We start from the raw sequence: 25,076 nt of genomic DNA on the forward strand, positions 1-25,076 counted from the left end.
AAATTGGTTTTGAGGGAAGGAAATGACGCAGTAACTGTCTCATATATTTCGGTGGACACCCGAACCGCGCCGTAAGGGAAGGGATAAAGGAGGGAGTGAAAGAAGAAAGGAAGAAAAAAAAGATGCCCATGCTTAGCTTGGTTAAGCCAAGAATGCGTTGCATATTGCGCGGTCTTTTTGCGCGAGGTATTGCTTGGCGGCACTCGATTTTCTCAGCAGCTTTTCCTCCGTGACGTATGGATGGATGGATAGGAGCGCCCCCTTTGAAACGGGGCGGTGGCAACCGCCAGCATGCTCAGCCGTCTTTTTTTTTTCACGTGGTTTGGTGACGTGACGTCACCACCACGTGACGTGACGTCACCGCCACGTGACGTGACGTCACCAAACCACGTGACGTGACTGCCCGGCCGCGCCGAAGGGCTGAACTGAGTGACTGCAATATGCTACGCATAAAAGGAGCCGTAGCGGAGGGCTCCGGAATAATCTCGTCCACCTGGGGATCTTTAACGTGCACTGTCATCGCACAGTACACGGGCGCCTTTTGCGTTTTGCCTCCATCGAAACGCAACTGCTGCGGTCAGGTTCGAACCCTTCTTCCCGAAAGTCACTTTCTTTTCCTCAATCAATTATTAACTGCCCTCCTTTAGTTCCGTTGAGCGTCCGGCGCGGACAAGTCCACGACCCACGCGCCGCGGTGGCTCATTGCGCGGACGCGGATCCAAATCCCGGCAGCGTTTCTTTGCCTAGACGCCTGTATGCTGTGTGATGTTTAGAGCACAAACCCGAGTGGTCGAAATGAATCGGGAATCCTTCGTCCGTGTGAATTCCTCCCCTTATGCACGCGTCCTGCTCTGCTGGTTTATCTCCCCGGAACCCATCAGTTCCGGACAGTGCTCTAGAGGTTAGCCTGGAAGCACGGAGTTCCCGCCACCTGACGCCGTCGTGAGCGTCCACGCAAGACTGGCAAAATATCTCAAGGTGACCCCGGCCCTGCTTCTTTATGACAACAATGTTTTACCAACCCCAACAACACTTCATTACGTACTCTCTTCCTTCTCCTCCATCCTCTACCTCAAGGCGCGGTTGCGGTCTCCACTCAGAGGCAGCTACTGCACATTTCCTATCCTCACGACCTTTTATGCGTAGCATATTGCAATCACTCATTAATGGAACTAGTTCCATTAACGTTGGTTCAGCCCTTGGGCGCGGCCGGGCAGCCACCAAACCACGTGACGTCACGTGGTTTGGTGACGTGACGTCACCAAACCAAGTGAAAAAAAGAAAAGGAAAGGAAAAAAAAAAGGACGGCTGAGCATGGTGGCGGTTGCCACCGCCCCGTTTCAAAGGGGGCGCTCCTATCCATCCATCCATACGTCACGGAGAAAAAGCTGCTGAGAAAATCGAGTGCCGCCAAGCAATACCTTGCGCAACAAGACCGCGCAATATGCAACGCAGTCTTGGCTTAACCAAGCTAAGCCTGGGCATCTTTTTTTTTTTTTTTTTTGCACCACGCAACGCGTCGCTGGATGAACCCATTCGGTTTGAGTGGCCAGCCGTGAGGCGAATGAGCAGCGAGATCACACCGTGTGCGGTGCAGGGAGGGAAAAGGCGAGGCGAAATTTGGACAGGAAAACTTTTATTATCGGCTAAACTTACAAATCGGCTAATTGATCTCGCTAGGTGGCCGTCAGCGGAGACAGACGGCGACCTCGCTTTTGTCACGACCTGTACTTAGGTTTCCAGGTCGGAGCCGGGCCCGGGTGCGCGAGCCTCTGAAGCGATACTGGTGGGGGATCAGTCGGACAGTCCCAGAAGGATGGATGGATGGTAATGGCTTTACCCATTGTATCGAGCGGCAGCTTGCGCCACCTAGACTATACTTCCCCCATTGTTAATTGATTTTTCTTTTCTCTTTCTTTCAATTCCGCTCTTACAATGTCTAGTTTAGATATCTTTATCCGGGTGCACATGGCTTAGGACAACGGGGTTAGGGAGAGTTTTAGTTTGGAGTTATCTACACACTACCTCCTGTTCTTTGGTTAGGTTTTTATGCTGAAGTGGGAAGATTAGCCTCTCTAGCCTGTAACGCTGAGTGTGATAATGCTGAGTGATCTCGCAATATAAAAATAGGCCATCTCTTTTCATTCTGACGTGCGAGTAGCACGGCTAATAGATCCTCGAGCTTTATCGGGGGCTGCCTTGTTCACCGGGTTTGACGAGTGAGCCGGTACCCAGACCAATTCGGCGACACTGTACAGCATACAGGCGTGTTTTGCATTTCGCCTCAATCGAAATGCGGCCGGGATACAATCCCGCGAGGTTGGGCTACGCAGTCGAGCCACCGAGCAACCATGGCGGGTGGACCAAATAATGCAAAGCGAATCGGATCAGTGCACAGGATGTGAACGAGAACGGGGCAGGCCTCCATCACGAAAACGGCCGCAGTCTTTGGCAGTGTGATACGGATGGCCATTTTTTCGAAGACAGATCAGTGAACGCCGCCATGTAGTACCGCGCCAGAAAAATTCCCCAACAATTACCTACCGTGATTCTTCTCACCGCCCCATATCCTTGCTGTTGCAGGAATTCGTCCGAGACAGTGCAGCAGCTATCACGAAGCTTTCAATGCCTACTACACATCAAACCCTTAAAATGAAAGCACCACAATTAGTGCTGTCAAGCCGGCGTACCAGTACGCACACAAAAAAATATGAATAACCATTATTTGTTATCGATCTTTTATTTTAAAATATAATTCGTCGGTGCTTATAAGGCCAAATTTCTCGACCAGTGAATAAATTCCAACGAGACAGTCAGGAAGCAGACTTGTTTGATACATTTCCCAATGAGAAGCACCAAATCTAACATCCACCAAAAAGCGTACAATATATCCCAGAATAAGGAACATTCAGGCAATACTCTTACTGCATACACACAGGCAATCAGGGAAAATTGTCTGATATAACTCGAAGGCACCACCTTCATCCCATGTGCCTGGTCAGCCATCAACAGCCTTTGAGCTTGGCGCGTAAGCGGCACCGCTGCGCCGATGTTTCCGGATACAGTTCACGAAACAGTACCGCGAATGTCCGTATTAACCAGTCGTCTCTGACCTCAGATAGCCCAGACACTTTTTCAAAGTGGTCCCTTGACATCAAGCCAAAGACAATGGGATCAGAAGATATTTCATTGTGGGATGCAGTCAACAATAAAAAATAAAAATAATAATAATGCACTAGTTTAGAAACGAAACCTTTCCGAGTGTCGTACGCCTCTGCAAACGGAGCAAAATTTGTTTTCGAGCGGTTACGTGTAGGCGCGAGATGACTGAACAGCTCTGCATGTCCTCACAGCTAGCTCGATGTAAGCGAACAGGCTCGGAAGAGATCGTGCATGAATATGTGTGTGGCCAACCCACAGGTACTCTTTCCGGGATGCGGCAACGGACCGCGGGCGAATAAAACGAAGCAAGACTGCCTGCCCCATGACATGCGGCGACAGAAAGGCTTGGTAGAGAACATAACGTTGATGAACTCTGGCAACTCGGTTTCAGGTCACGTCAAAAAACACTCGGCCAGGTAAAGGAAGTTTTTTTTTTTTTTTTCGCGACAGTGACACAAGTAGCGTTCGATTTGTTTTATTTTGCTGAACCACGAGCTGATCACTACGCTAAACGGAGAGCCTGACAGTTAAATTAAAAAAAAAACAAATGCAAAGTACTTACTGGCAGTGCGATGAACCGGCATGTACTTTTTCGTTTTTTTTTTTCGATTACGACACCGATTTATGCTGCCGACGCTGAATCGGGTCTCTCAAGCTGTTTATGAGCCAGCAAAGATCAAACGGCGATGCCCGGAACACGCAAGTGACGCGTGGGGTTTTAAGAGTCGCAAACGTAACGAAAAGAAAGCAGAAAGAAAATAAAGCAAAATATGCGGTGTCTCCCCCCCGCTTCCCTCCCTCCGGTTTGAGAAGGCCAACGAGCCGACGTGCTTTTTTATCACCAAACCGTCGAGGTTGTCCTTTCCGGACTCGACCGCTCGCAGCCGAAGGAAGGAGCGAGGTATGCCCATATTGAAGGTACTTCAAGACACGCATTTTTTCCAGGCAAGTAACAACTAAAGATGGGCCGCGGCACGAACGCAGCTTTTTACCGTCGCACCACGCACGACAAACGTAGTACGTACGCATGCCAGTCAGGCGCAAAGAAAAAGTAAGGCAGACCACTTACACCTAATGGAATGGAATGCCGAGCCAGAGCTGCTGGAAAAACTGCGGCCGAGTTTCAGTTCCCTCACTTCGTTGCCTATCCGGAGTCTGTCCGCAGTACCACTGTGCATCTTTCGATGAATCGCTGAATATCGTTAGGCTTAGGAATTTCGTCTGCCCAACCACCAGTAGCAGCAGCAGTACAAATTCCACTTCTTGTCACCAGCACTGTACACGCAGCCCATTCACAACACACCCTCGACGAACAACCGGATCCTCACAGGTGTAGGACGTGCGTCGACGAAACGCGCACCACCACACGTGCCCAAACCCATGCCACTGTACAAATCAAGACAACTACCGAAACCGTATGTATCAAAACCTACGGATTTTCACGTTCACACGTCTGCTCGAAGGCCGAGCAAGGCGCATGCGCATATCCCTCTTCTTCTCACCAGCGCAACCAGCGTCTGCCAAGACTGCATCCGCCACTCCGCGGCGGGATAACGCAAAAACTGAAATGAAAAAAAAAAAAAAAAAAGAGCGCCGTGGAAAGTGGAGCGCGGCGGTGGCGACATCTAGCGGGCGCGCACACAACCGCGCGACCCACGCCACACATCACCCCACGGCATTGGCGCACATTCTGCCGGGTTCAGCGTGCTGCCAGAGTACCACAGACGTTGAGAAACGTGGTACACACACGAAATGGATGTGGCGACTATTATCCACTCAGCCTTATCAGCTTGCGACGCAGCGTGGCCATTCGTGTAGCGAATTTATCCCCTTTCACCACTTCGTAAATCCAAGAAACTGCTTACCATATTGCACCTTGCTGCGAGCGACAGAAATTTCAAAACGGCTGCCAGCCCAACTCTACATTACTACCACCACCAGAGGAAGCCTGCCGAGGGCGAGGCTATTATTTGAGATGGAAGAACACTGCAACATTTCATACGAATATGCGCCCCACTGAAGCAGGTTCAATTCTTACCATTTTGCCTTCCTGCGCTCGAAAAAAACTTCAAAGCAGCTCCCAGGCCACAAACTCAACATTATCAACACTACCAGAGTAAGCCTGCCAAGGGCAAACCTTTTATTTCAAATGAGAAACACGAATGCATTTTATACAAATACTTGTATAAATAAAAGAGCAGGCTCAGATGACCAATAGGCGCCGGTGGATCCAGGCCGGCCTGTGCAACCACAGTGCCTCACCCACAGCAAGGCAATCATACATGTGTTGAGTACAAAAATTCTGCTGAAATCCCAATATGTCTTCTTTTTTTTTTATTACAGTGTAAAAGCTAGTACATGTTCTCAGCATTGCTGCTTCGTGGCCTCTTGATCTTTTCCAAGTTCTTCGTGATCAAGTCATGAAGGGTTGCCTGAAACAAGAGCGGAGGGAAGTTAGTCTCACAGGGTTCACTTATGCTTGCACAACAAACGCTCTTACGTAGTGGTTCTTGAGTTCACACAGAACCAACCGCAGGCTCACGTACTGCTTCTCGTCCAGCTCTTGCACGGTACGTCTGAAGTCATCCTGCACAGTGTAGAGGAAGTGCTCGATGTCAATGCCAATTTAGCGACACACATTTACAAAAAACAAACAGAACAAATAACAAAGCTGAGCCAACATGAAGCACATAATGAGACTAACACTGGAAAAATGACACCATTCTTATTCAGAATATTTCCTGAATGCCTAGGCCAGCATTATTTGGCTCTAAACACAACAAACATCTTTTGTACTATTCTGGGCCTTCAGTGGTGTGGTGGGTAATATACAACATACAGTGATACTTTTGGTGAAATGAAATTTGGAGCAATTTTTGAAGCACCACAATTTCCAATTTGAAGCATACTGTCGATTTAGGAGAAGATTGGAGCACTGAAATTTCCAATCTAGAGCACTTTGGAGCAATTAAATACTGACTTAGAAGAATTCTAGAAATCTTTTAGGTTGCCAAAACAATGCAGCAAAAGATTTAGTATGATGTAAAGATGCGCTGCACAATCAAGTTAGCCACTATTTCAGGCACAGGGTTGAACCTGACAGGTCAATTAGAAATGTTATACTGTATAACAGAAGAGGAGACACCTTGCAAAACATGCCTCAATGCTTACTTGAAGACCACATACTTGACATACATACTCTAAGCACCGTAGCTCAAATGTGGCGATGTACGGCTTGGCTCACAACGTTTCTTTGCAAAGCCTAAAAGGTATTATAAATCTCCTACACATTGAAATCAGTCCTCTAATTCATTTCTATCCCTCAGTTCTGTCATGTTTTCTTGCACACCTGTGCTTGCTTCATTCGGAAGTAATTAATCAGATATAGTTGCCTTGTGAGCCAAGCCAGTCAGCACTGTCCTTGACAATTCTGCCTGGAGTGAGCACACAGCCTGAACTAATACTGCACGATTTATAGCACTTCATTTTTAATAAACACATGGTGGTGCACTGAGCTGACCGTGTTACACAACTGACACATATGGCGAAGTGCAAACGTAGCAACTCCATACAATTGTGCTCATTTATAACAAACACTGGCCTAGTTCGAATGAGATCGAACGGCAATTAAAAAACGCATTACACTTTTCGTATTGTCTTGAATAGCACGACCGTCCCCAGAGACTGCGTTCGTTTGCAACGAAAACACAGGCGCCAGAGGACCGCATGCAGGAAGGAGTCTCTAAGCAGCAATCTTTATCGCAAACGTACATGAGCAGCAAAAATTTCATGCGCACAATGTGAAAATGATAGCCGTTACAAGTATGTGACAGCAGGAAAAATCCTCCAAGCGAGCCCAGCACTGCCCTGTCTTGCAGGTTCGCACACACTTCAAGCTCATTGCGAGACTATCTGTGTTAGGTGTGAATCTTGCGAGACCAATGCGGAGTGGGACGCTAGTGCATTACCAACGCTTCTTGTCCTTCCCTATACACCCCTCCACCCCGTTCTTAAAACAGAAATACGTGTTCTAATTCACAGCGGGTAATAATATATCTGATCGCACATCAACTGAACCCTGGACAGTGAGATACCACTCTGCATTGGAGTGTGTTCGTCAGTAACACTTGATATTGCCCGAGCTGCATGCACCGGTTACGAGTTTCTATGAATTGAGATGGTGCATTTCATAGCTGAAAAGCTTGCTGCCAAACATGTGCAATCGCACAGCTCTTAGCCTAAAGTGAATGGGCAGTTCACACGTCTCCGCTACTTTTGCCATAGACCATGCTGCTTGTGAGATGTTGACAAATGGACTTTGCATGAGTACGAACAGCTATTTACTTGGTCCATAAATTTGACTGCGTCGCCACTGTGTACCCGTGAGTAGTGTTGATGCAGGCTCTTTCTACAAGCTGTCGCTCTTCAGTGCTCTGCTAAGAAAGTATTCTAGCAGAGGCTATGTGCCACATATGTGAAAATCGCTGTATCTTCTCATGTGAATTATAGCACCAAATGATGTTTGCATAATAATTAAATACAGCCTTCGATCGTTTTAACTCAAGCTAGGCCTAACTGACCGGCCAGTTGGAATCACTCCGGCGAAAGGCAGGTTCTAGAGAGAAGCAAGCCTGAGGACCTCGATCAGCTTCCATCTTGATGTGAGAGCAGCTCACATTTTGTAAGCAAGGGAAACAAGCAGCAGCTTGAAAACCTGTGCCAAAACTTTTTCAGACAGATTACGGCTTGTGCTTACGGCATAAAAAAAAAAGTACACCACGGCGGTGAGCATGGCGATCTTCATTTTTACGAGTCTATTTGCTGCAAAATGAATGCCATGTGACAGGTCATGTTCGTTATAAGTGGGCTTCAACAAACCTTGAAAACTCTGAAATGGTGACAATAACTAAGGTTATATCTAGTAGCAGGCGCACAGCACTGCCCAATTTGAGAACAGCAAGTTTGGAGCAGCATGGTGCAGGTTTCCCAATTTTTATCAGGATGGCACGGCTTATCCAGTTTGGCGCAGTGTGGTGCAAGGGTGGCATCAGTGAACATACGAAAAGTGAAATTAGTGAAGCAAAAAGGAAAATTAGAGCCCTCGCTTCGCACTCAAATGTGCCCCTGTGTGCTGGGTATACTGTTAGCATGTGTTACAAAGTGCTTGAAACTGCTGTGCTGCCTGTTGAAAGGAATGTGAATCTGCCCGCTTTCTTTGACTGCCACTACAAAACACATTTGCATCGACTCCCCACCTTTTCAGGAACTCCTGAAAAGGAAGAAAATGATACGGCTTTGACCGTGCTCACTAGATAACAGCACAAGTTGTAAAAGCAGCGAAGAACACAGGTTTTCACAGCACTGAACCTCTTTCCTTGGTTGCAAGTGCCTGCCTACAATTCCGCTCTCCAATATATCAAATTTTCCACTGCCCCGTATCAAACGGTACTAAACTGTTGAATAAAGTGAAGAGAGGTATCTGCCACAGAAGCTACCACAAGCTTTTGTGTTAACACTTGTCTACTGCCATATTGCACAGAACAAGATAACTATCTGTGGATCCCTCCTTTAAGACCACTGTTTTAGACTCGGCCATATTCCAACAACCACAATGACCAAACTGCTGTGCATTAGTTTATGCCTTAGCTTACCCGTCAGCAATAAGAAATCAAGCACTAATTAGCTACTGTACTTAATGAACACACAGGAGCAACAAAAACACTGATGCCCTTCTGATATGCAAAAATTCCTGCAGGCACAGTGCAAATTGCATAAAACGAAGGCATTTATATAATTTACTGGTTACTTGTGGAACTTTACAGTGAGTGAACCAACTATTTCATTAAATAGCCAAAGAGATACAGAATACAAAAAATGAGATGAAAATCCCATATTCAAAGCCCCAACCATTAAATACTGAATTGTTGACATAACAGCAACTTATACAATAATACCAAATCCTCGATTGTGACATGCACAGGCTCTTGAAGTCTTCAACACGACTATAACCAAAAGCTCAAAGAGCAGCCTGGTACAACAAAACGCTCATGGGCAGAATTATTGAGCTAAGTTCTTGCAAGTATTCGAAGGTCTTGCAGCGTCCGACAAAAACACAGCATAATAACAACACCAAGAAAACCACGTGCCACTAGTCAACCAGGAATAAAACGACACAGCGATCAACTGATTTCAAGGCATGCTGCCAACCCAAACCCAGCCATGAGAGCCCATGCACCTGAAGCCAAAGGGACTGGCACGACACACGGCACATACCAAAGGGCGAAAACATTTTGGTCTTGAGGGGTACCGTAAGGGCTACACTATATGGCTGAGAAACAAACCCAGTTGCTTGGTTACTTTTGGCAAAGATGGCAATGTTAAACACCTGGAAACTGGCCTGTGATGGCCAGGCACACAGCAAAATAAGAAAAAAAAAAAACCTCGCAATTCAAAACTGTTTGTGAGGTGGCCTGAATGACTATAAGAGCAGACAGAAGGAGGCTTACCACGTGGGGATACTTGGCCACCTTGGCAATAATCTTGCCTCGTGTCAAGAAGTACCGTGAGATCTGGTCAAAGAACGCTGCTGCCTCACCCTCCACTGCTCGAATTTCAGTCAGGGCATCTTCCTACACCACCAAAAGACATTCAGGTTTAAAAAAAGGAGGCCAGCAGGTCCTATTAGGCTCAAACCTCGTGCAAACTTTCACTGAGGTTTTAAATAATCTCAACTGCCAATACTTGAAAAAAAAGAAAGAAAATATGTTCGAAATATGCTGATCACTTAATTACAGGCACCTTTTCATTGCCCTTGACGCTGGTGGAATAAAAGCATGACATTTAACAAACTAGATAATCAAATTAAGGGGGGTCACTGGTCTTGAAAAAAAATTTATTAATGAAGTCACAGTTACGAAATCTTCAGGGAATGTGTATTTTTGTGTGCTGATTCTAAATATGTCATTTAATTTCATGTAAAACAATTCCTTGAGCACTTATGCACTTTCTATGCTAGCATTTTGCGGAGAGTTTTGAAGAAAATTTGCTGCGGGAAACTCACTGAAATGTATGCCATTGGGTTCTCTTGACGCCAAGGAATACAATAAGGGTGAAATTGTCTTCCTGCATATCATAGAACTTAAGTTATAGAGTTTTGAAGTTGTCGCTTCAGAAATGAGAAGGAAAGTGTGTATTCCTGTTTCTGAAGTATCAGCTTCAGTACCCTATTACTCAAGTTCTATGAGAGCCAGAATGATAATTTTACCCTTATTGTATTCCTCGGTGTCAAGAGAACCCAATGGCATACATTTCAGCGAGTTTCCTGCAGCAAATTTTCTTCAAAACTCTCCGCAAAATACTAGCATAAAAAGTGCATAAGTGCTCAAGGAATTGTTTTACATGAAATTAAATGACATATCTAGAATCAGTGCACGAAAATACATGTGCCCTGAAAATTTCATAACTATGACTAAATTAATAAAATTTTCTTTTCAAGACCGGTGTCCCCCCTTAAGAGAGCTGCATCCATCTGCCTTCCTGTGGCCAATGGTGAAGAAATCTGAAGATATGCAGCAGCAATATGCTGCCTCTGCTTGTCCACACTCTCATTCGAGACACTGAAGAACAGACCTTGTTGAATGGAAGATAAGAATACAGCAGATTCCCATTGAGAAGATGAACTCGGTTCAAAGGAATACAGTCGCCGACTGATTTTTCGGACTCCAAAAATTCGGACATGCTCGATTATTCAGACTGCTTCGTGGCACCGCCACTCTCCCCATAGACCGTAATGTATAAAAACTGCCGAAAGTTCGGACATCTTGCAGCCTCTCGTTTGATTTTTCGGACACTCCTTGAGCCAACTCGACCGGCAGCACTTGTCGCACCGACGCTCACCGACGCGCGGTTCACTTCGCTCAACGCCATTTTTGTTTTGAACTGAGCCTCCTAGCTGCCCCGCGAGGTGGCGCTACTGCAAATTCCCGCTCATCATCATCGTTTCCGCGTGGTTCGGTAGCGCGCCACACCAGTCCCGGCCGCAGCTTAGTAAGCCATCTCAAGGCAATCCAGGAGCCGCTTTGTTTGTTTATCCGGCAGCGAGCCCGCGAGAGCGCCGTGGTAGCACGCAGAGCTGGAGATGCGATATTAGCCTAGGGCGGCTTACAGCCGGCGTTTTGTCATCGAAAGGGGTCTGTTGAACCCCCGAGTAGCAGTATCAAGACGTTTCGTTGAAGCGCGCGTGAGCATTGACTTATGCAACGCCAGGCCGGCGGCAGCAAGCCCGCGAGAGCGCCGTGGTAGCACGCAGCGCTGGAGATGCGATATTAGCCTAGGGCGGCTTACAGCCGGTGTTTTGTCATCGAAAGGGGTCTGTTGAAGCGCGCGTGAGCATTGACTTATGCAACGTCAGGCCGGCGGCTGCAAGCCCGCGAGAGCGCCGTGGTAGCACGCAGCGGTGCAGATGCGATGAGGCCCGACGGCTCTCGAAACGATGTGGGGGAGGAGGCAAGTAGAGGAGGTGGTGAAAGAAGGAACGGAGAAGAGGAGGAGGAGAGGCGGCGTTGGGCGAAGAGACGTGCAACGCCAGCCCGGGATCAGCCAGTGCATGTAAATAAACGATTTCTTTCTCTTTTTTTTTCTGAATTTGTTTTTTCGAACACCTGTTTATTCGGACATTTCCGCGGTCCCCGTGAGGTCCGAATAAACGGTCGGCGACTGTACTCGGAAAAGATGAACAATGCCAGACCATTTGGTTAGATTTCCCTAAGACTGAATGTAAAAAAAATCCACTCAACTCTTTTGTTACCACACCACTATGCATCAATCATCAGTGATTGATGCATAGTGGCGTGGTATAGCACATACTTCTTTGTTTCTATAATTTTTTTCAGCTTCTTGAAGAACGTTTTGGCTCAAACTGATAATGTTGAAAAGTAAATTTATCAAGCTATATTTAGATACATTGCATTTTATTTAGCAAATTTAAACTCAGAGTAAAAAATTTACATAAAGAACACTCTGAAAATGCTTTTTTCATGCGTCAGAAAATTTTAGCTCAAAAAGTTTGTTATAATTTCAAACTTTCAGTGACTAGTTTATACACGAACTTAAAACATTTTGCACATTTCAGAATTTGAAAATACTTTTTTCTCCAAGAGATATCAAACCAAAGTGCACCCGTTCTCTGACGTGAGGATTAAAAAACTGTGTTTGTGTGTGTGTGGGGGGGGGGGGGGGGGATTTTCAACTGACATAGAATCGCAAATCGCGCTGTCACTGCGAAGAGATATCGAGGTATCAGCACTGCGCACATTGCATGTGTGGCTAATGGGAGGGCATGCCTGCTCACGTGCTTCGGAACAGCTTTGCTGCAGAACACATGGCTACCCTGCTGGGCACCACTGAAGTGCTCGGAGCAGGATGGAAAGAAAAAATCGGAATGGAAGCACACCCAAATAGCTGTACAATGAGATCCAGTGAGAGAAAAACAGAAGACTGGAAAAAAAAGCTATACCGATGCCATTTTCAAGTAGGATAATGGGAGCATGTTTCATGCTTTGTCTGCAGCTCACTTTAGGCAATGTGCAATAAATGCTCCCTCTGCAATCATCATCTCCCTGGAAGGCTTTTTTTTGTTGACTGTTTTCATGTAACACATGCATGGACACACCTAGCATGCTCACATCGTACTTAGGGCGCTTCTGTTAATACGAACTTCTGGTAAGACAAATTGGTCGCTTCAAGATCGTCTTAAAAGGGAGTCTACTTCATTACAGATAAAACTTAGCAAAATTTCCTTTAACAACTCATGCGATCGAAACAGCAGCAGACAGTCTGATGTTGGGTACATACCTGTATAGAGACACCAAAGTTGTTGCCATCCTCAATTCTCGGTATGAGAAACTGGATCCACATTTTCAACTGCAAGAGACAAAGGCAGAATTTAATGCAGCTATCAGATCGCAAGGTGCAAGATACTACGCCACAAAATGAGCCAAATGAGCCAGTCACTCCTTAATGAAGGAGCAAACCATTAAAGGAACATTGACATTCCATCTAATTTTTGCAACACCGACACTCCATTTAATTTTTGCTGTTATACCCCTGTCAAGAGCACAAAATAAAGTGCACTTACGAAAAGTGCACTCAGGTCAGAGTGCATTCACAAAACACACTTTGAGGGCTGAATATGTAGCCTCGACGGCAGTGATTTTCTTGATCATAAAATTTAATATATAAAGAAATACACATATAAGTTAATTTTACCTGTTACATAAATTTTTTATTTGTGCCATGGTTTTATGACAGCGACCAGCAAAACTCGGCACTAAAACGAACTGTATGTAGTCTGCCATGCTGTTTGCAGTCAGGATTCTGGATATGCTAGGAACTTGCTGCACTATTACAATAAACCACATTTAATGCGGCCATGTCTGAAAAATGACGTTCCATTTTTATGTGCTCTAATGCTCTGAATGAGCATAATTCTGAACATTGCGCTTGCAAACCACCATTCCGAAATATTTTGTTTTTAGCCAGCTGCCATTTTCGTATCTACGGGTGCACTAAGCTTACCCGTTTAGCACCGTGCAGAGCAAAGTGCACTTGAAAGACTGCAGTGCACTCCCCCTAAATGCACTTTATATAGCGCGCTTGACAAGGGGATTGATCATCATCAGCCGCAGCACTACAACCACTGCAGGACAAAGGCCTCTCCCATATCTCCCCAATTAACCCTGTCCTGTGCCAGCTACAGCCACCCTATACCGCAAACTTCTTAACATCATCCGCCCACCTAACTTTTTTCCGCCCCTTGCTATGCTTGCCTTATCTTGGAATTCAGTCCGTTACCTTCAACAACCATCGGTTATCTGGCCTTCGCATTACATGCCCTGCCCAAGCCAATTCCTTACTTCTGATTTCAACTAGGATGTCATTAACTCATTTCTTCCCTGACCCACACTGCCCTATTCCTGTCTCTTAAAGTTAAAGTTACCATTTTCCTTTCTATAGCTTGCTGCGTTGTCCTCAATTTAAGTTGAACCCTTTTTGTTAGCCTCCTCGTTTCTGCAACAACAAGTGAATAGCATTAAGATGCAGCAGCTATATACTTTTCTCTTGAGAGATATTGGTCAACTGCCATTCATAATGCGAGAGATCCTGCCACATGCGCTTCACTCTATTCATATTCTTCTAAATATTTCACTCTTGTGAACCCGATCTGTGGTCACTGACCTAAGTAGACTCATTCCCTTACCACTTCCAGCGCTTCACTACCAACTCTAAACCATTGTTCTACTGACTGTTGTACACCACTCATTTTCTGCATATTAATTTATAGACCCACTGTTCTGCTTTGCCCATCTAAGTCATTAATCATGCTTCACAATTCATCCCCTGAATAACTTAGCAAGGCAATGCCATCAGCAAATCACAGATACTAAGGTATTCTCCACTAACTCTTAATGGAGAATATCTTAGTAATCTGTGATCTGTTTAGTAAGAGTATTCTACGGCTCTTTCTGGACACGCTGATGTTTGCCCAGCAGCAAAAGATGCATTAATTGCAGAGAAATTGCACTTAAAATTTTCCCCACTGCTCTATTCAAATTTCTGACGGCTATACCAAAAAAGGATTCAGTGATCGCTGTTTCAAGCGAATGGTGTAAGCCTGGCCTCCGAGATCCATGTTGCAAAACTTTGTCGACAATTTATCTGCAAAATGGGCAGGTGATGGAAACACCTGCATTTCATTTTTCGGACTTTTCTAGCTTTGAAAGCTCTATTTTTAATGAAAGTAGTATCTGTGTCAACAGAACTCTGCAATCTATTAATACAGGTCAACCTTAATCTGTCCTCAGTGTTTCTTTAAAGAAACTGCAATGCAGAAACGAAGTAGAGCTCCAAGGTGGGAGCGCCAGGTTCCAGTGCCACACACTGTGAGAAGCAAGTGTTTCAAAATTGAGGTGGAGTACCTTATTTCCTTACTGAACCTAGAAGCTTACTTCCTTGACAATACATGACCAAAGCCTAAGTTATGTATGTCATAATGAGCCCCTCTCTTTCTTCCTTTGTTTCCTCAACAAAAGAAATTCTTAAAACTCCACTGCTCAGCAGCTCTGGACTTTGTTTTCTCTATTGACTGCCACGGGCACTCGCCGTTGCTGCCACATTTTTACAGCCACGAGATCGATGTGAGAAATATATAAGCATGCTGGACAACACTAGCATTGCAGCTCCTCAAAAAGCGCTCCTTTAGGCTTCAAAGGTCTTGGATGGCACTGCTTTTGTTTCCAGAGCCTTTTATGGTTTATGAGGTATGATGTCTCAAAACAAATCACGCTATGAGGGACACCAAAGTGGAGGGCTCCAGATAATTTCGAGCACCTGGGTTTTTTTTAATGTGCACCGACACTGCACGGTACATGGGACTCTAGCATTTCACCTCCATTGAAATGCTACTGTCGTGGCTGGGACCACCCGCATCTTTCGAGTCAGAAGCTGAGAACCATTACCATATAGCCACTGCGGTTGCCTCCCAGGGAAATTTAGAAGCAATGGCGCAGAATTTACACCATGTGCCGGGCACTGCATGCCTTTGACCACAAAGATCTTATCTTCAGGGGCAGGAGTGTGATAGGGAGGTAATCACAATAATAAAAACTACCAGCAATCTCCAACTCACATTATACATTCAAGCCACAACAGAAGAGATTCTGCCTTTAGTCAAGCACAGCTGCACGGCGACATGCAAAAGGAAGCCACAACTCACAAAGATGGAGGTCTTCATCAATACTCACAATGTTGGTATCATCTACAAGCTGCCAAATCTTCGGCTTCACAATGTCGACGATGCTGACAATGTGGTTGTTAGTGGTGACTGAGCCAGTTGGGAGGACCAGCACCTTGGTGCCTGCACGATTAAACAAGAAAACAGAGAGAAGTCGGTGTAACTCGCCAGACCGCATGGCTGAAGCCCCTAATTTGAACAGTGGAAAGACAGGACCAAATAACAATAATATGGCACTTGTTTGAAACACAGACAAACCAGTGCCTCACTTGTGTATTTCAGTGTTTTTTTGTCTTAGCACCGTCAAAAGTTATGTTGCCAACTGTGCTATATGAAATCCCAGGTAAACTATTCTCAGAATCGAAAGCCATAAAATGTTAACAGAAAGAAATCAAACCCCTCAGCCACTTTCACCAGATGCACATGCTCCTTTCTGCGATGTTTGAAAATACTGTGCTCCTCTCAGCACTGCAGTACTCTTACGCAGCATAACTCCCCATACGTAAAATTCAGACCAAACCTGCAGACAGCTTTCTGCAGCACAATTTTAGACTAGCAAAACCCACAAAAAAAAATAAAATAAGCTATATGAGAACACCATTTCCAAGTCACCCAGTCAGCATAGCCTGTGCAAGGAGACTTTAAAAGACACAAAGAATGCGTACTAATTGGATGGCATGCAACGTGACTGTGAATGAGTAAGTGATTATGGAAATGTCTGACTGTATCGATATTTGTGTGTTGTTTTTGTATCTCTATAATTCAGAAATTTTGATCTTAGTACTACCTGCTTTTCTGTGATGTGATCGTTATGCAAGGCATTGTATTAATATCTGTTTATTACATACGCGCTGTTATCCATAACCTTTGTGCACTTCTGCATCCTGTTCGCTGTGACTGCTGGATGAAGCAAGAGCCTTGTCAAGCTACACCTTTATAGCTCTTGCTATATTTTTCTCCTCTCTCCTGTACTGAAAGGATGAGTAAACTTCAAATAAAGCTAAGTGTGACCAGATTGAAATAAAATCTGGGGATGTGACCATTTCTAGAGCTCACTGAGCACCAACACGCGACCATATTCAACTGCTACTGAAGCCAATACTGCTCAGCTTGATGAGAGCCCACTAATTTAGGTAACAATTCTCGAACACTGCCAAAAGATAGCCTCAATGCTTTTGAGCTCCCTGACCTAAGCACATCACACACAAATCTTAAAACTAGAAGAAATGACAGCAGAATACCCCAACAAACAAGCATGAGACAACAGAATCCTTTCATCTCCTAGCATAAATTTATAAAGCCCACTCTTCACCCATACATGCTGAAACTTCAGAAAAACTTAATTTTTTTATTTTCGACATAAAATGTTAATCTCACCCCACAATTCAGAATCATCCTTTTATTGGTGGAAATATTTTTCTCAACACAGACTTTTGAGCTGTCCCACAATGTAGGCTACTAGGCAAATTTGCTACTTATCACATTGTGTAAAGCTTCAAACTTTTCATTACGGCCTCATTCTCATTACAACGCGCAAAAATTATTTCCATTGCAGAATTACAAACAGCTGATGAGGTCAAGCTTCAAAAATGGCATCCAGAGCGTCCATAGAAGACTGGAGGATCTTTCAAATGCATACAACGCACAAAACACAATCCTTGCACAGGAAGAATTTAGATCCTTTGGGACCAACGCTAGCGGGTGCAAGCTTCCACAGAATAAACTTTTAGATTTGCTGCACAAAAATGCAGTGTCCTACATGTAGGACAATAAGCATACATGGACTAAACTATTTCAAGTCATTCAACACCTTGCTAAACAGGATAATGAGAATCATGCTCCAAAATCTCAGGACAGTGCTCGCATGCATTGGTTTGGTTTGGTTTATAGGGTTTAACGTCCCAAAGCGACTAAGGCTATGAGAGACGCCGTAGTGGAGGGCTCCGGAAATTTCGACCACCTGGGGTTCTTTAACGTGCACTGACATCGCACAGTACACGGGCCTCTAGAATTTCTCCTCCAAAGAAATTCTAGCCGCCGCGGCCGGGATGCTCGCATGCATTGAGTAAGTGCTCAAATGGTGTGTAGTGTAACTAAGCGATATACATGGCGGCATCCTGGCTAAAGGTAACATGCTCATGTAAGCATGGCTTAATGGCATATCTAGTTGCACTTGCGTGTGAGCACTCTGATGACTATGGCCCAGACTACAGCAATGGCTATGGTCACAACAGTGCAGTTTGTTGCTTCAGCACTCTAAGCATGCTTATGGTGCTCCAATCATTGCAATACCTGCATCGTCCATACATTTGCTGCCCCGACAACGAATTCCACCGAGCACCAGTCCCACGAGCTTTTGTACAGTATATTTAAGCTCAGACTTGTTTGGCGAGAATATGTGGCCGCATGACATGCAGAAGGCCACACAGAAATGGTGCAAACCAAGTGAAATGAAACTTTTTTAACATTTATATCTACTGAAATTATCCACGTAAAATGAGCATAAGTAACCTGATACGGCTATTTTTCCCATGAAGCAGCAGCACAATAAACAACACTCACCCGTAATTTCATTCTCAAGTGTTTCAAGCCGCCTCTTCTTTGCTGCTGGCTGCAAGGAAGCAGAGAGAAGGCAGCAAAGTTGAAGTATGTATCGAGAAATTATGATCAATGTTTGTATTTCACTTCGTCCTCAAGGGCGAGTTTTTAACGACGACGATGAGGCCTGTTATCACAACAGTGTGGTAGCAGCAGCCAGATTCAGCCAAATGGAAATGCAGATAACTCACAGTAGTGGCAATTTCGTGTTGGCTGAATAAGGTGAAATTGACTATGGAAGAGATGTAACCATTTTTTTGTTGTTGTTAAACATGCACAGATATGTTGTCAAGTGCAGCAAACTTATCTAGTGGCAGTCTTAACACAAGTGTCACTTCATTTGACCTTCTTTATATGACGTCTGCTATGGAGCATTACACAAGTTTCTCACTTTGGAAGAACTTAGTTGATTCGAAGTCTGTCAGACCCTGGGAGATATTCAAATCAAGAAGAAATTTGAATTATCCAAAAAGGCAGCAAAACGGGAAAAAGCAAGTGTCAGCACACTAGAGTCGCTACTGCACTGAATGAAGCCGCAGATGGTGTTGAAATGACTGACTGTTAACCCATTTTTCCAGCTTTGAAGACTTGCAAAGCTTGTTCTAGTAACGCTGCATGGAGCACTAAAGAGTGATGAAGGATGCGCAGCACCAAAATGCTGTTCTCAAGTGTGTTGACTGCTTAGCTTCCTATTTAGGCACGCCTTTGTACCTGCTGCAATTTCCACCTTTAACCGTGGATGTTACTCAAATCTTTTAACAAGAGAGAAAGTTTAAACATGCAAAACTGACAAAACCAAGGGGTGCATAGGCGATCGAACTGGAACCACCAGTTGCCGTTGCCAATTTGTGCGCTTCACCTGTGCACATAAACTGTGCCTCAAGACGACCAACAGTGTAAACTAATTTGGATTTGTCCCCCGTCAGTCTTAGAGGCCACCAACGTTAAATTACCCCATTTGCAAAGCACCAACAGTAAAAATTATCCAAATTATCCATTTTCAAAGGAACTAACATTTCAAATAAACCGAGGCCTAATTGTCGAGGTTTTCTTGTACTTTCTGTCCCAGTCTGAACTTTGGAGTCTACGTTTTACTTGCAAGATAGCTTTTTTTTTTTTAAATCTGTACACTGCGTTTAGCCAGTTTTCAGACACTCAGGCTGTTTAACCTAGAGTGATGCTGAAATATGTCCTCAAGTCGGGAGTATGTCATGCTCATTAAGGAAGCCAACAGCCACCCGAATTAAGGAAAGCATAGGGGAATGTTCCATTTCTTTTTAAATTTGTGGTGTTCATTAATGGGAAATTAGTTGTGCACCAATTCAATGTCTGAAAGATAAGAAAAAACAACCATACGCCGCAAGTGGGATCCGAACCCAAAACCTTTGTGTGTTGCATACAGTGCTCTACCAACTAAGCTATGGTGGCAGCTGTTCAATCTAATTTCAGACACTCATGTTACGTATAGCCTAACCTTGAGAGTTTTCACCAACACCACCCTCACCCTTAGCAACAGAAATAAAAATCAGTGCAACAAATGTCATTCTCCCCTAACCTCCGCACCAATCAACCACACAGCCCATATGCGATGACAGAACTATTTTGGCACGTAATTTCTGCAGCCTCGGAGCTCCCAGGTGCTCAGAATGCTGCAGCATTATTTACGGGCATCCCGTATCACCCAAAGTTTGGACAGGATCATTGCAACGTAGAAGCATGAATTTAGCCAACATATACAGCAGACAATCCTCACCAGATCAGCTTCATGGTTGATGAATGGGGGCTCCGGCACTGGAATGTTGATGTCCACATGCACAGCTGTGAGGTCTGTCTTAGAAAATTTCTCTGTCTGCAAAAACCGTGGCAAGCATCAGAGCTGTTACTATGCAATGTTACCATGCATAATGCACATGCAGAGATATAGCTCTTGACTACACCAGTGACGAAATTCCACAGAGGCCCCATATATGAAAACTCCCGCACTCTCATTGGCCCCAAAGCTCACAGGTTAGTAGATGCACCCAAAACGTGGGTCTGGTAGAGAGATTAAGCTGCAGGGCACTGCCCGCCTCAGGGTTGCCGTTGGTAGCTACTTTACGACCGAATCTAGAGCTCAAAATTTTGGGTTGGCTCCCTGGCTACTAAGAACTTGTATTTTATTGCATTCACTAGCCATTTTTTTTTAAGTGCATCATCCCCACCGGCGGGAACAGTGTGCATTGAGGCACACCCATGCACGGCTAGGGCAGCTAGGAAGCCTACATGCTCGAACGGCTAGACCCTAAAGAAGGTGACATCTTATGTCAGAGAGAAGATTTCACTAGACTACGGGGTCATGAGAGAGCGCTGCTTCCAGTTCTTGTGGCAAATGGCGATACAACTCATGCAGCGGCTTCAAAATGCCTCATCTGCACTTCAGAGGCTGCATGCCATCAATCCCGATGACGTAGAAAATGCTAGGAACTGTGAAGGCACTAAAACTGCCGCTGATTTTTTTTTATCTTGCTCAGTCACAAATATGGCAATCGTAGACAATTAGCCTGCACTTGATCCCGCATCATGTTAAGAGTTTATGGCGCACAGCGGGATCGTACAAGGACACTTGCGGTGGATGCTCTTTTCCACATCTGGCGCAAGGCAAATTGAAAGTTTTCGCCAGTTCCAGTATCTAATGCTGATGCCGAGTGCTTGTTCTCCTATGTGGACTTGACAAAAAACAGACGCGTAGCAAAATGAGGATGCACTGCCCAATGGAGATTCCAGGGATCAAGTTCATTCTGTGGCTTCAAAACAGCTTCAGCATTCTACTGAGTTGTTGGATAGAATGCGACAAAATTACTCTTGCAAGATAGCTACCGATGTGCACTCAGCATTTAATAATTTATTTACTTATTTATCTGCAATTTACTGGATCACCTTGAAGAGCAAGCGAAATAGCCAAATTACTGTACTCATTACTCCGTTTCTTGCGTTCATTAAAAATGCCATTAGCTATTGTTCTTTAATGACAACTGTATTCATAATATCGATTCCATTCTATTTTGTTACAAATTGGGCACTAAGAATAAATGGCATGGCTACCTTTAGCTACTTTTAGCTTGCCCACTGGCTCCATTTAAAATGCGCTCAACGGCAACCCTGACCACTATCCTTCAGAACATCGCTGCAGGCCATGCCAAGATTTTGGTTCAGAGTTTTGCAAGTGCGAGAAATCTCCTGTGCATATATCTGACCTCCCCTTACACACACATTATAGAAGCACAATAACAAATGAATGTACATACCTTTAGCAAGGTTTCAAGCTCCAAAATCTTCTCTGGAAATTTGTGCAAAACCAACTCTTCTGCCTGGGAGACCATGCATTGAAAAAAAAAAAAAAATGGAAATGACGGAAAAGTCAATCTCATTGATTATTCACTCTTATTGGTTACTTTCTATACCTCGAGTAAGCACAGTTTGCGAGTAAGACAAAACTGGTCCGTTGTGCAATTAGCAACTTTATCAGGAAACAGAAATACTGTCAAACGACAAGAAATCCTGGTTTGCTTTGATTTCATGGGGTTTAACGTCCCAAAGCGGCTCTGGCTATGGGACGCCAGACCCCATAGCCAGAGGTATGACGAATGTCGTAGTGAAGGGCTCCCGAAATTTCGACCACCTGGGGTTCTTTAAAGTGCACTGACGTCACACAGTACACTTCGCCTCCATCGAAATGCGACCGCCGCAGCCGGGATCGAACCCGCGTCTTTCGGGTCAGTGGCCGGGCTCCATAACCACTGAGCCACCGCGGCGGTACTGCACTCACAACAATTTCAAACTGTGTTCCAACAGGACACTAAACAATGCCTTATCACGCCGAGATTTAAAGAAAAGAGGTGAACAACCCGCATAAAGCAAATTTTAAATGCTGTCAAAAAACAACTAGCCAACGAACTTTACTGAGAGCCATTTATTTCATTGCGTAGGTATGCTCTTTCACACCATTTCAGTTAACAAGAAACTAAAAGTTGACACAGTACATACAATATATATTTTACGTTAGAAAAAAAAAACAAAAAACGCGGGAATGACGCTCTGGCCTTTCGCACGTCTCACGCTGTGTTAGGCAGCACTACAAAATAAAAAAATAGAAAACACGCGGTGCATTACTCACTTCTTTTTTTAGCCTTTCTTTGTACTCTTCTACCTAAGAAAAAGAGAACGACAATCATCACAAATAGGCACGCAACACAGGCAGCAAGCGCGAAACCGCACAGAGTCGTCAAAAGCGAGCAACAAAGGCACCGATGCTGACACACACAAGCACTCCTCAGCGCATGTGCTGTCGTGGAGCGCGTCACTAGAAAAACAGTCTCGACCCGAAGACATCGAACCAGGCACCCGAGCGTTGGTCACAACGTTGACACAGTCTTCGCACTTTGTGGCAGGCGAGGATCACGGTAGGAACGCCGAATCAAAGCGCGAAATACGAAATATCGCGAGGCAAAGTGGCTCACACCACAAGTGCCACCACAGACAGCGGCTGAAACGAGGCACCAGTCGCCCACTACCGCGCTCAAAACGCCGGGAACAGTTGACAACTACTACTAGCGAATACTCTGCCCAATCTCGAAGCCACTTTAGTCCAGCACGGCGGTCCCAAACCGTCAGAAAGCTGTCGACAATGCCACTAGGCCTAGTAATTCATTGGGTAACTCATGACTCTCAAACAAAGCAGTACTGCGTAGGGCGACAATGTGTGTTGGAAAAGCAATAGCATGAGGAGGAGACTTTACCTTTGGGTTTGTTTCTCTGGCCATTACAGAACTTTAGCTTCACTTTAATGGAATGTGCGATAAATCGTGTTTTTTCAGTATAAGACAGGCGCCTACACGCTGCATCGGCGCGCCGAACGGAAGTTACTACGGCGCATGCCCATTGCGAAACGGAACTTTCGACGATCCGGCGAGGAGCGAGTGCGAGGAAAGACGTTTTCATCACGTAGAAATAACACCGAAACTAAAGCGCACTTACCTTTATCTTTCCTGGCGTGGACACGGAAAGCCTCTCGGCAGTAGCGAACAACGATTCCATTACTTTGCTGGCCTTATTAAGTTTCAACAAGCAGAGTGGAGTGGTGAGGTGCGGATAGTTTTGCGCGTTTTGCGCAATCTAAAAAAAGAAGAAAATATCTGGAAGGAACGGTGACGTCGAGACTTCAGCCTCCTGGCGACGCTGTTGTGAATCGCTGGCAGGCGTCGAAATTTTATCGTGCCGCGCACCGATAGGTTCTTCTGATCACGCGTCTTCTTAACCTTAAATATTGTGAACGAGAAAAAAAGGTGCAGTATTATTACAGGCCGTAGCATAAACCTTGCCGCTTCAAGTGCGTCATTTGGTTGAAAATAAATATAACAAAATACAACACTTGCGTACTTCCGTGGGGACTTCACGCACTTTACATGCAAGGAACGAGATATCACAAAATTGTTATAAGCTGACATATCATTGTTGTAGCATGTTATAATACATCCCTACGCTGATTTACGATTTAGTATGGCTTGGTGTGCTGAATGACACCGCGAGGTTAGGGTGGCTACCCTAGCGAGGTTTTGAACGGAGTCCCATGATTTCGCCCATAGTTTGTGACGGCTGTCCTTTATTTACCTAACCTTTCTGAAACATTTAAAAATAAAATAAAATGACATTCCATAGATATGAACAAACAAAAATAAAAGAATATAAAATTTCTGCCTATATGTTTGTTGCTCTGCAAGCACAGCTTCAAACCATAACCAGCAAACTCAAATGCAACAACTCAAATGCAGCAAACTCAAATGCAAACAAATACAGACAGTTGCGCAAATCAGAGAAAATCGAAGAAAAATTCTCTCGGCTTAACCGCGCGTTTGTTCGGGCTCAAATTTCGCACAGAGGTTGCATTTAGTGGTCAGTTTTGTTTTATACTACATTTAGGTGGGGTACTTGCCTGATTCGAGCAGAATTATTTGGAAATCCCCATCGTCTGTGGCGACGGAGAACCAAAATCGAAAGACTTCGCAGCAATGGTACGCGTGGCGCCATCTCGCAGCCATCGGAGAAACGAGCTCTCCACTTAGCAAAGCTGGGTTTCTCCGGTGGGTGCGAGATGGCGCTACGGGTACCATTGCTGCGATGTCTTTCAGTTTTGGATCGTCGTCGCCACATACGATGGGGATTTCCAAATAATTCTGCTCGAATCAGGCAAGTACCCCACCTAAATGTAGTATAAAACAAAACTGACCACCAAATGCAACCTCTGTGCAAAATTTGAGCCCAAACAAACGCGCGGTTAAGCCGAGAGAATTTTTCTTCGATTTTCTCTGATTTGCGCAACTGTCTGTATGCTAATTTTAACAAGAGCTGCTGTCAGGCTAATTGGTTTGCTCCTGATAAAACCATCCAGATTTACACAACACACAGAAAAGACAACAGGACGAGCGCATCAAATCTTTATGGGTGTTGTGCTTTTTCCACAGATTTTCAAGGCATAATCATTGTATGCTAA

General features: G+C 44.8%; 2 protein-coding genes across 5 annotated transcripts in view; both read right to left on the minus strand.

The window, feature by feature from the left end:
• Positions 1-4,715, minus strand: part of LOC149341678 (uncharacterized) — a 127,868-nt gene extending 123,153 nt beyond the window's left edge. For 2 of the 3 annotated variants that reach the window (XM_089543834.1, XM_089543832.1), the window contains exon 1: positions 4,232-4,715. In XM_089543834.1, the coding sequence (XP_089399960.1) occupies positions 4,232-4,340 (109 nt within the window). In that variant the 5' untranslated portion in view covers positions 4,341-4,715. The remainder of the gene's footprint in view (positions 1-4,231) is intronic. The other variant, XM_089543833.1, reaches the window with a different exon arrangement.
• Positions 4,716-5,462: 747 nt separating this feature from the next.
• REG (proteasome regulator gamma) lies at positions 5,463-23,747 on the minus strand. 2 transcript variants are annotated; one of them, XM_089543835.1, is made up of 10 exons: positions 23,564-23,747; positions 22,704-22,736; positions 21,835-21,897; positions 20,304-20,399; positions 18,515-18,563; positions 15,963-16,075; positions 13,015-13,083; positions 9,669-9,791; positions 5,663-5,749; positions 5,463-5,594 (listed from the first exon to the last, which is right to left on the minus strand). In XM_089543835.1, the coding sequence occupies exons 1-10, from the start codon at positions 23,621-23,623 to the stop codon at positions 5,514-5,516; spliced, it is 774 nt and encodes a 257-aa protein (XP_089399961.1). In that variant the 5' UTR covers positions 23,624-23,747; the 3' UTR covers positions 5,463-5,513. The 2 variants fall into 2 exon arrangements, with proteins under 2 accessions (XP_089399961.1, XP_089399962.1); XM_089543836.1 differs by lacking the exon at positions 23,564-23,747 and adding an exon at positions 23,326-23,471.
• Positions 23,748-25,076: the final 1,329 nt, after the last annotated feature.

The sequence above is a fragment of the Amblyomma mixtum genome, chromosome 5, assembly GCF_055824585.1.
Source record: "Amblyomma mixtum isolate Tamu chromosome 5, ASM5582458v1, whole genome shotgun sequence".
In the NCBI taxonomy this organism is placed as follows: Eukaryota; Metazoa; Arthropoda; class Arachnida; order Ixodida; family Ixodidae; genus Amblyomma; species Amblyomma mixtum.

Excerpts from the sequence above, each read along its gene's own strand:
- REG (XM_089543835.1), bottom strand. The coding sequence starts at position 23,623 with ATGGAATCGTTGTTCGCTACTGCCGAGAGGCTTTCCGTGTCCACGCCA. Across the intron at positions 20,400-21,834 it reads AGCTTGAAACCTTGCTAAAG|ACAGAGAAATTTTCTAAGAC; the intron begins GTATGTACATTC and ends CGGTTTTTGCAG. Across the intron at positions 16,076-18,514 it reads ACTTGAGAATGAAATTACGG|GCACCAAGGTGCTGGTCCTC; the intron begins GTGAGTGTTGTT and ends TTAATCGTGCAG.